General features: G+C 34.1%; 1 protein-coding gene across 2 annotated transcripts in view; it reads right to left on the minus strand.

The window, feature by feature from the left end:
• The window catches only part of LOC145277534 (F-box and leucine-rich repeat protein 13-like), a 117,636-nt gene that overhangs the window by 15,033 nt on the left and 87,397 nt on the right, over positions 1-15,206 (minus strand). The window contains exons 19-20 of one of the 2 annotated variants that reach the window (XM_080128987.1): positions 6,949-7,086; positions 1,176-1,268 (exon numbers count right to left, since the gene is read on the minus strand). In XM_080128987.1, the coding sequence (XP_079985113.1) occupies positions 1,251-1,268; positions 6,949-7,086 (156 nt within the window). In that variant the 3' untranslated portion in view covers positions 1,176-1,250. Of the gene's footprint in view, positions 1-1,175; positions 1,269-6,948; positions 7,087-15,206 lie in introns of those variants that run through there. The other variant, XM_080128986.1, reaches the window with a different exon arrangement.

Genomic DNA, 15,206 nt, shown 5'->3' on the forward strand with positions numbered 1-15,206 from the left:
TATATATATATAGATAGATAGATAGATAGATAGATAGATATATATATATAGAGAGAGAGAGAGGGAGATTTTCTTTTTTTCTTTTTTGTTAAAGAAAAGTTGAATGAAAATATCTACTCCATCAAAATTTCAAGATTTTAATAGCTGGAGAATGAACTACTACTACTACTACTACTACTACTAATAATAATAATATATATATATATATATATATATATATATATATGTATATATATATATACTAGCATTTTAGCCCGGCGTTGCCCGGGTGTTTTGATGTGTCTGTTGAGCAAAAAAAAAAAAAAAGGGGTAGTAGGAAGTCAGGCTCGAACCCGTACCGCAAAGGAGGAAAAGAACGGGGGGGGGGGGCTGATTTCTATGCTGTTACGACCACCGCCAAACCAGAAAGTGACATTTTTTAAAATTAAGGCTAGACAATCAAAAGGAGAGGATGACTTTCAAAAATATCAGCGAAAAAAGCGACCACCCCCTGTAGAAAAGTGCCTAGTTGAAGGGGAAGAAATTAATGTTTTTAGCCAATTTTTCGATATTTGTCGTCTGAAAGGTCGAACTTCAAAACGATACTGATCTTGAGAAAATCCGTTGCCTCTGCCGAAAGTTTTTGGCAGACATGCATACATACATACATACATTTATATATTAGTAACTAAAAATTCTCGACCCAAACCAATGAAAAAGCTTGCCCTATCTCTGAATACCCTTTATATAAAATTTCAAATGTTTAGACCAGAAATTGTCTGAGTAATTTCATAGAGACCGCAGAGGTCAAATTTTTTAAAACTTTGATTCCTATTATGACCCCTTAACATTTATTGTTTTGGACTCGAAATTTGATATCTGGAAAAATCTATGTGATTAGTTTTCGGCCAAAAATTTGGCTGTTAAGGGGTCAAAGTTCAACGATTTTACTTTTGAAAACTCTACCAAACTCCTCCGACAATTTTGGGTCTAAACACTTGAAATTTTAGATATAGGTTCCTTGGACATGGATCTAACTTAATAACTTGATTTGAGCGCAAAACAATAAATGTTAAGGGGTCATAATAGGGGTCAAAGTTAAAAAAAAATTCCGTGTAGACAGAAAAATGTTTTTCTTTTTAAAATATTCAAACAAACAAAAGAACACTTATGAATAAACTGAAAAGATTTCATTTGTTTGTTTTTATTATTCTTGAAACGGCTATACAGTATTTTTGACCTTTCCGGCAATTAAAACTTCAGCAACACTTTTAGAAGCACCCCTGCCCCTGCAAGAAAAAAAAGCAAATCGAAAATTTCCTTTATTTACGGGGGGGAAAAAGCCAATTAAAAAAGTGCATTTACAAAAAAACCCCAAAAAAACAGATGCCATTCACGCACATATTAATATTTACAAACATTATTTTTCAAGGTCGCAAAATCGTAAGTTATCGTAGTCCAGTGGGTAAAATAGCTTGCAAAATACGTTTTCCTTTCATTCGCATTTCTAGTTCGAGTCTGCCTATATTGCTAAATTTTTTTTTTTTTTTGCAGTCGCTCGGGCACTCGCTGTTATTTTTATTTATTTGGGGGGGGGGGGGGCGTTCCAGCGCACGGGCAACAAAAGTGCTCAATATCTGGAGTAGTTTCTTCTATTTGTATCCCTTCTGCCGAAATATCTGGTTGAGAAGTTATGTACTTCTTGGGGAGGGGAGGGGCGATTAGATTTACATATTTTTATCCGTTCCTTTATTTTGGAAATTGTTGTGGAGGTATCGACCTTGCCCATGATGAAAATGATTAATATCCTTAATATAGCAAATGTGTTCCAAACGGAACTTCATGTCGACTCAGGCAATGCTGGATACCCATGCTAGTATATATATATATATATATATATATATATATATATATATATATATATATATATATACCCAGCAAGCACAGCCATATTATTAAATTAATCCAAAAAACAGATGAACTAATACTCCAAATGCGATGGCGAGCAAATTTCTTCCTTAAAAATGAAAACGTAAACAAAAAAGAATCCTATTGTTTTAAAACCCTTAAAAATGCGAAAACAGTAGACCTTTTGATAAACTTTGAAAATGACCTTTTAAACGTAATTAAAAACCTAGTATTCCACAATCAACCTAACAATTTTCAACGGAAACTACACAAAATCGTTAGAAGCATAAACAACTCTAATAAAATCTTTGTAAAAGCAGATAAAACCAGAAACTTTTATAAAATAGATAAGCAAGAATATAACAAACTAATCACAGAAAACATTACAAAAAACAACAAAAAACTAGATACAAACGAATGCGACTACATAGATATAATAAATACTGAAAGTAAACAAATTACTGATAAACTAAAAATTAGCGATAAAGTTGGCAAATTGAAACCTAGAGAGGCATACATTCTGCTCAAAGACCACAAATGGGACTTTAATAATAATCCCAGCACCCGCCTGATAAACCCAACTAAACCAGAAATAGGTAAAATTAGCAAACCTATACTTTCTAGAGTAAACAAACAAATCAAACAAGACCTAGAACTAAACCAATCTGGCTGAGATAATTTTATAAATATTAATTCTTTAATATTTATAATTTACTTTAATTTTACCATCTTGGATCATTTTGGTAAATTCAATTGTAATTTCCATTTTATATGTATATATATATATATATGTATATATATATATATATATATATATATGTATATATATATATATATGTATATATATATGTATATATATATATATATATATATGTATATATATATGTATATATATGTATATATATATGTATTGTGGTCAGGTCATGTCATATGCTACTGGTACCATGTAACCCAGTACTACCTGCCTCATGGTCGGGTCACTGGCGACTAAACTGGTTCCCCCACCAGAGTTGTTTGGTGAGGAAGGCGGCTAGTCTCCCTGGAGGATTAAAAACAAGACCTTTCAAAGGGCGAATGAACCCTTTTTCAGGGTCAACGGCCAACTATCACCGTGTATATTTGTGTGTATGTATATATGTGTTGGGGTGGAGAGGGCTCCCGTAAGCCGTAGTGAAGGCAACCTTTCTAGGAGAAGCAAATCTCTGATTTAAAAAACCATAAAGCGGAAGACCAGTACCCGCATTAAGCTGGTCTGCAGTTTAACTTGTTGCTGGCTATCTTGCTCTTGCTTGTTGCTGGATCTCAACATTTTGAACTGAGAGAGAGACTTAGCTGTCGTACAAAGCTAAGACTCTGTAACATCATATTTGTATAGATACTCCCTCAGACATTTGGGCTCATGGATTTTAAATGTCTGAGGGAGTGGCACTCGTCTGACAAGACGTTGCAATCATCATATATATATGTATATATATATGTATATATATATGTGTGTATATATATATGTGTATATATATGTGTGTGTACATATATATATATGTGTATATATATGTGTGTATATATATATGTGTATATATATGTGCATATATATATATATATGTGTGTGTGTGCATATATATATGTGTTTTAACTGATTTAATATATATATATATATATATATTAAATCAGTAAATCTAAATCAGTTGAATGATTTTAATGCATCTAAAACCAAACTTCTCTCTTTTCATCAGAATTGCTCTGACCCTCATCACACCCCAATTGAAATGAATGGCTCTCGTCTTGGGGAAACTCTATGTCTTGACTTCTGGGACAGAGGCTGCTTGGTGTACTCTATCCTGCCTCGATAGAATTCAAAAACGGCTTCAAAACCTGATACACTTTTTTCTTCTTTCCAATCTCTTTCCCACAGAAGAGATGTTATAAATCTATCTCTGCTTTATTGTTATTTTCATGACAAGTGCTCGTCTGTGATTCAATCTAAGACCCCCCACCAAAAAAAAACTTTCACAAAAAGCACTCAAATTCTACCCAATCTACACCATTAACGATTACTACTTACCAACTTACATTCATTAACCCTTATCCTCGAGTGTGCTTCAGGCCTTAATAAGTGGTGACTCCTTTGTAAAAAGAAATGATCTCTAGCTTAGTTAAAAACCTTCCAGTGACATAACAATAAAGTACAGGAAGACTGTGAGAAGAAAGCCGTAGAGAACCAAAGAGATATCATATGAAATTGACTTTTAAATCTTTTTTTTTTTATTACATTTTCACCCCAAACAAGGCACATTGCCACTTTGATGTAGGGGCTACTATCAGGGATATAAGCTACAAGGGTACTATGTATGGAGTTGGGCATCAAGATGTTGGTTCACGTTACACTTGAACTTCTGCATGTCAGTACAGTTGAGGAAGCAGGGTCCCGGAAGGGAGTTCCAAAGTTTAGCTGTTCTGGGAAAGAAAATACTGGAGTAAAAGGCTCTCTTACATCTAGGGATTTCTACTGTGAAAGGGTGGGATTTTTTTTTTTTTTTTTTTTTTTACATAGGCATCACCACATTATCAAGGCCAAGAGGTCACTAAAGGATAAGGGTTAAAGAGTGTACAGTAGAAATTGGACAATATAGTAATCATTAGTAATGAAAATTTGGTAAATTTGATAACTTATATGGAACGGCTCATCAAGAACTTATTTACGTTAGACTTGAAGACAACCATATTGTAGTCAGCCGGAAAGCAGGAAAACGGAAGACAATTCCACAGGCGAGCAGTTCTAAGAAAGAAACTTTGTTCATGGAATCTACGTTTAGGCCTAGGCACAGATAAAGAGTGGGGGAAATTATTGATAGTGTTTACAGCTAGACGAGTGTTTCTTGTGAAAGTTTGGCGAGGGGGGACCATAGATTGAAGCTCAGTCGAACACTTTCCATGAAAATAACGATACATCAGAGACAAACTCGCAACATCTCTTCTGTGAGATAGAGGTTGCTAGGAAGAGAAAAGGACATCTCCTACGAGGCTACGAAGTCTATTTTGAACTCTATCAAGGCAGGCCAAGTCCTTTCTAGCAGCTCCTGCCCAGATGTGGCAACAGTATTCCATCCTTGGATTTAGCTGCTTGTCGGGTTTGTTGGGGGTATTTACGTCGAGGGGGTACAAGTGCTTGCAGTTCATCAGAGCATTCACCATTAAAGTACTTACAGAACAGGCAGAGGGATGCAACATTTCGTCGATGGGACAGAGGCTGAAGCTTAGATGACAGTTCAGGACTTATTAGGTTGGCTACTTTTTGGACCTTGTCCAGGAGCGAGAGACTAGTAGCCAATGCACCAGCCCAAATTTGACAACAATACTCCATACATGGGCGAATGGTGGCCTTATAGAGGTACAGGATACTTTCGGGCATTAGTAGCTTTCTAGCACGGTAGAGAGAACCTACCTTCTTCACAGCGGTCCTGCCAATACTCTCAATGTAATTGTTCCAGCTCGTGTTTCCTGTGAGCGTTAGGCCGAGGAGTTTAAAAGATATGCTTTCAGATAAAGAGTCGTTGGCCATTGCTGTTGGTGGTAGTTGTAATTATTGAAGGAAACCAGTTTAGTCTTCGCAGCATTGAATGTGACCATTCATTTTTGTCCTAATTCCGCTACAGATCTGAGGTCATCCTCTAGTGTTTCTGCCATTTCTTTAGATATGTGTTCATTTGTTTTCCTGTCATGTCTGTTATAGAGTGTAGTGTCATCAGCATATATACCCATCTCACAAACAATTTTGTCAGGCAGGTCATTTATGAATATTAGGAATAATAGAGGTCCAAGGATAGACCCTTGAGGCACTCCCGCATATATATCATATTGTTTAGATGTACGACCGTCGAGGAAAACCTGGATTTTTCTCTTATCTAAGAAGGATTTAATTATGTTAAGTATTCTTCCAGTGATACCGTATGATCTGATTTTCCTGAGAAGACCTTCATTCCATACCCTGTCAAAAGCCTTAGATATATTTAGAGCTACTGCTCTACCCTCCCCTACTTTGTCCAGTGAATGGTATATATGTTCAGAGATTACAGTTAGGATGTCTGCTGTGGAACGGGCCTACCTAAATCTATATTGTTGTTCGGTCAGAAGTTTAGTATCTGTAAGGTGATGGACCAGAGCCTGGTTAATTATGGACTCAAATGTTTTGGCAAAAAGTGGGAGGAGGCTAATGGGGCGGTATTTTACTGGGTCGATTCTTTCACCAGAATTTTTGAAAACTGGTACCACAGAAGCAGTTTTCCAGCAGGCAGGAAAGCAAGATTCATTGAGGCATTTGTTGTAAAGTTTGGAGAGAACTGGAGCTACTTTGGCTGAGCACTTTTTTAATAGCACAGCCGGGATGAGATCAGGTCCACATGCTTTCGACGTATCAAGATTTTTTATGATGGCATGCACCTGAGAAGGGGTGATTTTCAGATCATCTAGTGTGGCGTCTGTCCACAAAGGAAAGTCAGGGAGGGGGTGGTTTGCAGGGTCCAGTGTGAAGTTTGAGGCAAACCGACTGGCTAGCATGTTAGGCTTCTCAGTTGCTGAGCAAACAACCTCATGATTGTTGGGTGGTTAGTGGGGGAATTGTTGATTGCCAATTATTTACTACACTGTTATAGATTTTCCAGAAGTCACGGGTTCCTAATTTCTGTGGTTCAATGGGTTTTTTGGTGGTTTCAGTAAATTCTCTCTTAGCTGTCGCTATTTCTTTCTTACAGTTACTTCTGGCTTCTTTATACTTCTACCTGTTTGAACTGGACTTATGTCAGTTAAATCTGTGGTATGTATGCTGCCTTTGCCCAATGACAGCTGCACAAGTAGAAGTAAATCTTTCAAGACATGAAAGAATGCTCTGATTATTAAATTGCTGAAATCAATTTTATTGTTCATAAGAACATGGTACCATGATCCATAAGATAAACTTGCTATTTTTATATACCATTTAACCTTTCATGGATTTTTTTTTCATCTATCTATAATGTAGTCTGATTATGGAACAAATGGCAATTGAATTGTATATCTTTATGCACATACCATGCAATGCGAGAGATCCAGTCGTTCAATCCCTTCACATTGTTTAGCAAATTTTTGCAATCCAAGGTCTGTTATACCATAACATTCAGAGACTGTGAGGTCCTTTAGACGACTAGCATTACCAATAGATGAAAGACTCTGAAAGAAAAATTAAAATTATAAAATTATTCATTTATTTTACTTATAAAACAATATATATGGACCTGTCTTTCACCATGCAACGATTCATCAGCGTACAATAAGCTACACTGATGAGTCATGGTACAGTGAAACATGTATCCGTATTTAACTGTTTTATATATATATCTATATATACTAGTATCAGGGCGTCTGGTGTTGTTCAGTTGTAAAATACACTAAAATATTATTAAAAAAATTTAATTTATGCAGATTATGTATTCTCTATTGATTTTTGTAATCAATATATTGTAGTGATTTTAAAAGTAAAAATAAATATTACTTGGGTGCCATCAGCTAGAATCGAAATCAAAACATATCACGCTCCAGCCTTAGGCGTAACTGTTTGAGCTATCGTAAGATGGATAAGAAATAGTTAAAAATGAACAGACTTTAACATACAAACGTATATTTTTCCAAGAGCACCTTAAGTCAACTTTTGCCAGTCAAATTCCAATTATTTTCAATTTTTACCCACTTTTATATTTATAACAACGGTTCACAAAAAATGCAATTATTTGACCTGCCTCACACTGCTCTGTTACCTTGCGTCTCAGGGGAAATGCACTTTGGAAAAATGGAGACAGAGACACATAGACATAGTGCATCGCTTTATATATATATATATATATATATATATATATATATATATATATATATATATATATACACCACTTTTTATATATGGGTTGTGGAATTGCATTCAGCTGCAAAAGATCTAGCTAATTTAATAATAAAAAAAAGAAGCTTACTTACATGGGTTAATAAGTAACTTAATTAACTTCCATTTAAATGTTCATTCATGATGGCCGAGTGAAGGAATACTAACCTTCAAAGCCAAGGTTGACTTTGTTGTCTGGGTTCAAGTCCCATGACCAGCAGTAATTATCATTTCTTCATTGTGTAAGCGTGAAACACTAGTATTGTTAGTGTATGTATAACAAATTATTAATATTTACTGAAAAAAATATTATTTATATAAGTTTGGAAGTTTTTAACCTTTAAAATTATGTAAAAAAAGTTATTTAATCTTTATATTTTTTTTATCATTAATTGGAAAACTATTTAATCAGTAAGCCATTTAATCATCTGCAATCGCTGCATCAACTTGCTTTTTTAAATTCACAATAGTCCTAATGTTATTTCAGGGATCATCAGTTGTCTATCTCTCTCTCTCTCTCTCTCTCTCTCTCTCTATATATATATATATATATATATATATATATACACACACACACACACATATATATATATATATATATATATATATATATATATATATATATATATATATATATATATATATACTAGCTGGGCTGGCCACCCAGAATTGCCCAGCCGTAAAATATGCTTAAGTATATTTTGATTGATACAGATTTCGTATTTATTATTATACTAGCATTTCAGCCCGGCGTTACCCGGGTGTTTGGAGGTGTATGTTGAGAAAAAAAAAAAGAAAAAGAAAAAGCGGTCAATTTTTTTAAACTTTGACCCCTATTATGTCCCCTTAACATTTATTGTTTTGGACTCAAATCAAGTTATTAAGTTATATCCATGTCCAAGGAACCTATATCTAAAATTTCAAGTGTTTAGACCCACAATTGGCGGAGGAGTTTGGTAGAATTCTCAAAGGTCAAATCGTTGAACTTTGACCCTTTGCTCGGGTGTTTGGAGGTGTATGCTGTGCAAAAAAAGCAAAAAAACAAAAAAAAAATGGTTAATTTTTTAAAACTTTGACCCCTATTATGACCCCTTAAAATTTATTGTTTCGGGCTCAAATCACTTTATTAAGTTAGATCCATGTTCAAGGAACCTATATCTAAAATTTCAAGTGTCTAGACCCAAAATTGTCGGAGGAGTTTGGTAGAGTTCTTAAAGGTCAAATCGTTGAAATTTGACCCCTTAACAGCCAAATTTCTGGCTGACACCCGTCACATCGATTTTCCCAAATCTCAGTACCCGGTATTTCAAATTTCGAGTCTATAGTTGGAAGACCGGTGAGAAAGAAAAAAAAAACACATCCCTCGGGATATTCGATTACACCAGGTTTCGAGAACATCCGGGCACTCCCAAGCTCATGAGTCCGCCATCGGTAATCACCTGATTAGTATAAATGGGTGTTCTGATCAATATTCCGATGGGTGGTTTTCTGTTTTATACAGTGCTAGGTCGAACTATCATCTCAATATCATTGAGGCGTTAGTCATTAATAACTCTCGACCTAGCCTGTGTAGACAAAAGAATTTGAAACATCAGTTGGAAATATTTACTGATTTAAAACCACCTGAACAGTGAGATTATTTTACTTTATTTTTATTTATTTATTTTTTTTTTCTTTCTCACTGGTCTTCCAACTGAAACCAAATTCCCCTCTTTCCTCATTCGATTCTTAGCTTTTAATTTATCATTCTGACGTTTCCTCTTAGAGGGTCAAACGATAAGGCCTTAAGGAAATTTTAATAATTCCACCTGCCCGTTTTTTTTTTTTTTTTTTGTTTCTTTGGTATTTGAATTAAATTATGTTTCCTCTGAAATTTCTCCTTCCATTTTGCTGTACCAAGAATTTACATATATATATATATATATATATATATATATATATATATATATATATATAGTCATCCACATACAGTATTGTTTTGCTGTCACAGCTCATCAGTGCGGTTAGACAAGCAGTTACCTAAAGCCAGGTCTGAAACTCGATCGCCTAGTTGACAATCGGCGCTACTAACCGTTACGTTGTTCGGCTGCTGCTATGATAGGCATGTGAATTAACAATGTTTAAACGTTGTCCGAACGCCTAAGCTCCATTTGTTTACACAAAAAGCATCACTTAATACGCTAATGGCAATTTGTTTATCACTTCCCAATGTATATATATATATATATATATATATATATATATATATATATATATATATATATGCATACACATATATACATATATCTATATACATATATAATTATATTAATAATCATATATACATGTATATAATAATCATATAATATATATATATATATATAATAATCATATAATATATATATATATACTAGCAAAAGTACCCGTCGTTGACTGGGTTCAAAAACAGCCTACAGAAAATGGACTCTGATTTATGAAAGTATGATAGGTTATGAAAAGGAAGGGTTGTAAAAAGATAGCTTCGAACTTGGGGGTATCAAAACCAAAGCAAAATATGATGAAAGTAAAAATAAAATAGATAAACCCCATAATTTATTATACCATACCTGTTCACACTGAAACTTATCACAATATTCTGTGGATCTATATTAAAAAACCTTGTTAAACTTTGTGACATATTTCCATTCTATGGAGGTCAGGCGTGAACGAACACCCCATAATTTTATTATACCATATTTCTTCAAACTGAAACATAATTATCAAAGTATCTTTACGCAGATAGATTTGAAAAGTCTTTATTAAAGTTTGTGCCTATTTCCATTCTATGGAGGCCAGGCGCGAATGCAGACCCCACAATTTTATTATACCATCCCTATTTAAGTTAAAACATACTTATCAAAGTATTATTATGTACATCTATATCAAAAACACTTGTAAACGTTTTTTTTTTTTAATTTTTTAATTTTTTAATACAATACTTTGTGGACCAGGTGCATATACAGACCCCACAATTTTAATGAATCATCATTATGCCAGATCAAACATACCTATCCCTTTGTCTCGATACATCTTCTATCATATATGTGATCAATTTTCTATAATAGTCAACCATATAGGAGCCTATTCATGACCAGACACACACACACAGACGTTCAGCTTTATATTATATATATATATATATATATATATATATATATATATATATATATATATATATATATATATATATATATATACTTCATTTACTCACATAAAATTAATATACGAAAATATAAATTTATGTGTAAACTTTAAGTATTTACTTCAAAAGTGCTCAATACGTAGGTAGAGCTAGTTAGTAATTTATAAGATATATATGGCGATTAAGTTACACTGAATATTCCGCGTTTCATCCACTCTAGGATTCTTCAGCCTTAAGAATCCTAGAGTGGATGAAACGTGGAATATTCAGTGTAGCTTAATCATCATATATATTTTATAAATTACTATATATATATATATATATATATATATATATATATATATATATATATATATATATAGGAGGGAATTAAATTATGTGAATTATGACTTACAAAATTTCATAACCTGTTACTTTCAAAGTCCATACTTATGGACGTATTCTCTTTATCTTTTTCTTTTTTATTTATATGTTAACAGAAATGACCCAACGAATTGTTTTTAAGAATAGAAATGAAGTGTAGTTCAATAAAAATTACTTTTTCTGTCAAAATGATCAGATCATATTAAAAAAGATACAGATTTGATTATCTGGTTTGTAGTAGCAAATACAACTTCTAATGACAACTTTGGAAATCCGACAAGATAATTTTATATATTAGATAACTTTATCTATTTTGTTTTGCAAAGAGTGCGATTTGGCTATACGAATAAGTTTCGATTCTGAAAGTGTTTCATGTAAAAAAGAAACGTCAAAAAGAACTTGTAAGTATAAATTTTTTAGAAAAAATTGCAAGCAGATCATGAAAGTGAAAGATATCCAAGAATTCAATTTTGATGAATAAAAATTGGTCTAGAATATCAATGTTACTTTGTTTGTCATTTTGTCAGGTAAAAAAAAACAGAATGACAGACAACACAGCGATTGGATTGATGAGCAATACTGTAACAGTCCTTAAATGGACATTTTAGTAAATTGTATATCTATATATTAATATGATAGCGTGTGTGTTCTTTTGTGTGTCACACTTACATCCGAGTCGTTTGATTGTTATGTTCTTCTATTTCTTGTCATAAATAATTTTATCAAGAATTTTCATAAGTTTTGGTTTCGGTTTCGACTATAGCTGATGGCACTTAAATCATCTATTATTTTATAAATAATTTTACCAAAAATTCTTCATAAGTTTTGGTTTCGGTTTCGATTATAGCTGAAGGAACTCAAGTTTATATATATATATATATATATATATATATATATATATATATATATATATATATATATATATATATATTTACATATTTACATATATTTTTTTCATAAGGTTTTATTTTGGTTTCAATTCAAGCTAATGTACCCAAGTCATATGGATATATTTTTTTTATTTTTGAAATCGCAACTTGATAATATATAAAAATCGATAGAACATTAACTCTATAATAATATTACGAAATCTGCAAAAATTTAAATATCATTCAAGCGTACTTTATGACCAGGCTAGCTTAGATAAATACTTTTGCAGTTTTAACAAAAAAGCTACAATAATATCAGAGCATCTCCATTTATGCTGAACATCTACAGAATGCCAACATCAATATATTACATATGAATGAGTCCCCTGTAGAATTTCCACAGGTCCTGCTAGTTTCTGTTATTAAGGTATTCATTTTCATCATATATTTTACGTAAAAAAACAAGTTATTGGAATAGTTTCGCCAACTTCATAATGAATCCTTTTTATTGGTTTGTGCTGTGTTTAATTACTGCAAGTCTTAAAACTCAAACAGGAAATAGGGATGAGATCAAGGGACAAGTAGCGCTCCCACCATTTTCAAACTACCGGTAGCAAAAGAGGCAACACGGTGATAGCTCCCCCCTTTTTGAATTGTTCCATTTCATCCTTATGCTTAATTTTCTATTGATATATATTATCTTGTGTATTTTTTTAATGTTATCTTTTTTTTTTTTTACATCGGCGTCACCACTTATCAAGGCCGATAGGCCACTCAAGGATAAGGGTTAAGAGTGTACAGTAGTCAAAAGGACAATATAGTAATCGATAGTAATGGAAGTTCGGTAAATTTGTTAACTTAAGTGGAACAGCTCATCAGAAACTTGTTCACGTTGGACTTAAAGACAACCATATTATAGACAGCTGGAAAGCAGGAAAATGGAAGACAATTCCACAGGCGTGCAGTTCTAAGAAAGAAGCTTTGATCATAGAATCTATGTTTAGGTTTAGGTACAGATAAAGAGTGGGGAAAATTATTGATAATGTTTTCAGCTAATCTAGTGTTTCTCGTGAAAGTTTGGCGAGGGGGGACCATAGATTGAAGCTCAGTTGAACACTTTCCATGAAAATAACGATACATCAGAGACAAACTCGCAACATCTCTTCTGTGAGATAGAGGTTGCAGCGAAGAGAAAAGGACATCTCCCACCAGGCCACAAAGTCTATTTTGAACCCTACCAAGGCAGGACAAGTCTTTTCTAGCAGCTCCTACCCATATGTGGCAACATTATTCCATCCTTGGACGTATCTGGCTCTTATATAGATAGAGAATTGCATCAGCAGTGAGATATCTACTGGATCGATAGAAGGATCCCACCATTTTTCCAGCGGCCTTGGCAACAGATTTGATGTACGTATTCCATTTAAGATCGGGAGTAAAGGTCAAGCCGAGAAACCTGTCAAAACTTGAGGCCTCCCCAAGACGAGAGCCATTCATTTTAATTGATGCCAGATGGGGATCAGAACGTTGATGATGTAAAGATAGAAGCTTGGTTTTAGATGCATTAAAAGTAACCAGCCACTCCTTTCCCCATTGTACAACGTGATCAAGATCAGAGGAGAGAGAATCGGAGAGAACTTGGTCGTTTACTGTCTTAGATGTGCTACCATAGATGGTAGTGTCGTCAGCAAAAATGTCTACGAATGATGTAAGGATGTGATTTGGAAGATCATTAATGTAGATCAGGAAAAGAGTTGGGCCCAGGATGGATCCCTGAGGGACTCCAACATTTATACTGTGAGCTTCTGATTTTTGCCCATCAACTACTACTCTTATGAACCTATCAGAGAGAAATGATTTAATAATTGAGAAGACATTTCCAGCTATACCATAGCTGGAGATCTTGTGAAGTAAACCTTTATGCCATACCCTATCAAAGGCCTTTGATATGTCAAGAGCAATTGCCCTAGAAAGGTTGACTCTGTCGAGAGATTCACTAATCCTATGAGATATAACTGTAAGCACATCTGCTGTAGATCTAGCAGAACGGAAACCATATTGTGTGTCACTAAGAAGGTTATTTTTGCTGAGATGGTTGATTACTTCTCTATTTAACACAGATTCCAGCAACTTACTCATGACGCACAGGAGACTTATTGGCCTGTACTGAGAGGGGGATGAACGATCACTTGAATTCTTAAATACAGGGCATACTGATGAGATTTTCCAGGGTGATGGGAAGCAATTTTCCTTAAGACAACGTTTAAACAGTTTTGTAAGTATGGGTGCTAGTTCTGGTTCAAGTTTTTTGAGTACTATAATTGGAATACTGTCAGGGCCGGTTGCTTTACTGGAATCAAGGTTTTTGATTAGCTTGGCAACATCACATACAGATATATGTACATCACATAGTGTGTTTTCTGATACAGGAGGAAATATTGGGGGTTGGCGGCCTTGGTCGCAAAGGGTAGAATTGGTTGCAAAGTTCTTGGCAAAGAGTTTGGCTTTGTCTGATGCTGAGGAGATTAACTCAGGTCCATTGATGATAGTTGGGATAGAGCACACACTTCTGTTCAGGATTCTGTTTGCTATTTGCCAAAACTGGTGGGAACCAAGCCGCTGCTCAGCTACTTTGGACTTGACGGACTGAGCATAAAACTCTCTTGTGTCCTTTATTACTTTCTTACAATGGTTGCTGGCAGTCCTGAAAGCGGCTTTAGTTTCCATACATCTATTACGTTTGAAGCAGTGGAAAAAGTGATTTCTGTGCACAATAGCAGCAGCACATTCTGGAGAAAACCATGGCTGGCTGTTAGGTTTTTGCTGGAACTTTTTCGAGGGTATGAAATTGTCTATACCTACAATTAACCATTCTGTTGTAATTTTCAAGTTGATTATTAAATACAATGAATAAAATTGATAGCATCAGTTTGAAGCATCAATTCCTGTTTCCCGTCAAAGCTGGCAGGTAGTTACAAACACAACAAAACATGTACAGCACTGATGTTATATATTAGAGGCCCCATGT

Source organism: Euprymna scolopes, chromosome 6 (assembly GCF_053919585.1).
Source record: "Euprymna scolopes isolate OS-2025 chromosome 6, ASM5391958v1, whole genome shotgun sequence".
Classification (NCBI taxonomy): domain Eukaryota; kingdom Metazoa; phylum Mollusca; class Cephalopoda; order Sepiida; family Sepiolidae; genus Euprymna; species Euprymna scolopes.